The sequence below is a fragment of the Meles meles genome, chromosome 5 (assembly GCF_922984935.1).
Source record: "Meles meles chromosome 5, mMelMel3.1 paternal haplotype, whole genome shotgun sequence".
Classification (NCBI taxonomy): Eukaryota; Metazoa; Chordata; class Mammalia; order Carnivora; family Mustelidae; genus Meles; species Meles meles.
In genome coordinates, this window is record NC_060070.1 from 8,500,669 (window position 1) to 8,502,362 (window position 1,694).

Sequence of the window (1,694 nt, forward strand, 5' to 3'; positions counted from 1 at the left end):
CCTACTTCTCTGCCATCTTGCTATCCCCCTCTTCTGTGTTTCTTCATGGCTTTATGTCTCATATATTTTCAGTCCTGAATAGTATTCCATTGCCTGGACACACCATGTTTCTATATCCATTCACCTACCGAACAACATCTTTGTTATTTCCAAGTTTTGACAATTATGAATAAACTCCCTTAAATATCTGAGTGTGGGTTTTTTATGTGGGGATAAGTTTTCATTTCTCTTGAGTAAATATTAAGGAATGCAATTGCTGGATTTTATGGTGAGAGTATATTTAGTTTTGTAAGAAGATGCCAAAGGGTCTTCCAGAGTGGCTGCCCTGTACTACATGCCCACCAGAAGTGAATGAGAGCTCCTGTTGCTCCACATCTTCAGCAGCATTTGGTGTTGTCAGTTTCCAGGTTTTGGCCATGCTAGCAGGTACATAGTGGCATCTCATCATTGTTTTAAGTTGTATCTCCCTGATGACATGTGATGTAGAGCATCTTATCAATGTTTGCTTGCCATTTGTATGTTGTCTTTGATGAGGTATCTATTCAGATCTTTGGTGCATTTTAAAAATTGGGTTGTTTGACTTCTTTCTCTTTTTTGCCTCCATCCTGCTGTGTGCCACTCACTGTTACTGACCATGTCTTCTCACAAGACTTTCAGGATCAAGCAATTCCTGGCCAAGAAACAAAAGCAGAATCACCCAATTCCCCAGTGGATTTGGATGAAAACTGGTAATAAAATCAGGTACAACTCCAAGAGGAGGCACTGGCGGAGAACCAAGCTGGGTCTCTAAGGTGTCCCACATCACGCGATGACACACCTAATTGGCACCACATATTTAATTAAGCTCCTTAAAGATCATGTGTCCTATTCTGTCGTCCTGTAAACACCTTTCTACCTGGCCAATAGATACCTTTTATCAGGGAGATGATTTTTCTGTCACTCTACCTCTGCACCAGTGGGTTGGCTTGGTAATAAACGTGAGGCCTTTCAGCTGTAAAAAAAAAAAAAAATGGTTGTTTGTTTTCTTAGCTGTGAGTTTGAAAGTTCTTTGCATGATTTTGATAACAGCACCAAGTGTTATATGCAACTGGTGAATCACTAAATCCTATCCCTGAGACTGATAATACACTAGAAGTTAACTAAATTGAATTTCAATTAAAAACATTTAATAACAGTCTTTTATCAGATATGTGTTTTGCAAATGTTTTTTCCCAAGTCTGTGGCTTGTCTTCTCATTTTCTTGAAAATCTGTTTTTTTAAGAGTTAGCCAGGTTTGAGGCCAATTTGTTGAGAAAAAGCATCTGTCCAGGCATTTTCCAGTAACAATGCAGAACTCTAAGAATAGAGGGAAAAATATTTTTCTAAATGCCTGTAGGCAGAAGGAATTAGGAAAGACTCAGGTCTGCTGTGGATTCCACATGTGACCCAGCTGATCCTTCACCCTTTTTGATATTCCTTTCATGGCTCTGGCATGTCTGTTTCTCTTAACATTCCTCCTTTATATGGCTTTTCCCCTAACAAATATTTGTACTCTGGATATAAATATACATATCCAGACCCAACAGTTATACTTCTAGGAACCGAAATCTATAGAAATAAAAACACTATAAAATCTATGGAAATAAAAAAAATAAAAAAACATTTCTATAGAAACAAAAAAAAAAGCAGTAATAACACATGTGTAAGAACGTCTA

At 37.7% G+C, this 1,694-nt stretch overlaps 1 protein-coding gene across 1 annotated transcript; it reads left to right on the forward strand.

Annotated features, from left to right (window-relative positions):
• Positions 1-634: 634 nt before the first annotated feature.
• LOC123942563 (60S ribosomal protein L39-like) lies at positions 635-812 on the forward strand. Its single transcript, XM_046006570.1, has one exon. It carries the CDS (start codon positions 635-637, stop codon positions 788-790), a length of 156 nt encoding a protein of 51 aa, XP_045862526.1. The 3' UTR covers positions 791-812.
• The last annotated feature ends 882 nt before the right edge of the window (positions 813-1,694 follow it).

Coding starts and splice junctions, on each gene's coding strand:
- LOC123942563 (XM_046006570.1), top strand. CDS start 635: ATGTCTTCTCACAAGACTTTCAGGATCAAGCAATTCCTGGCCAAGAAA.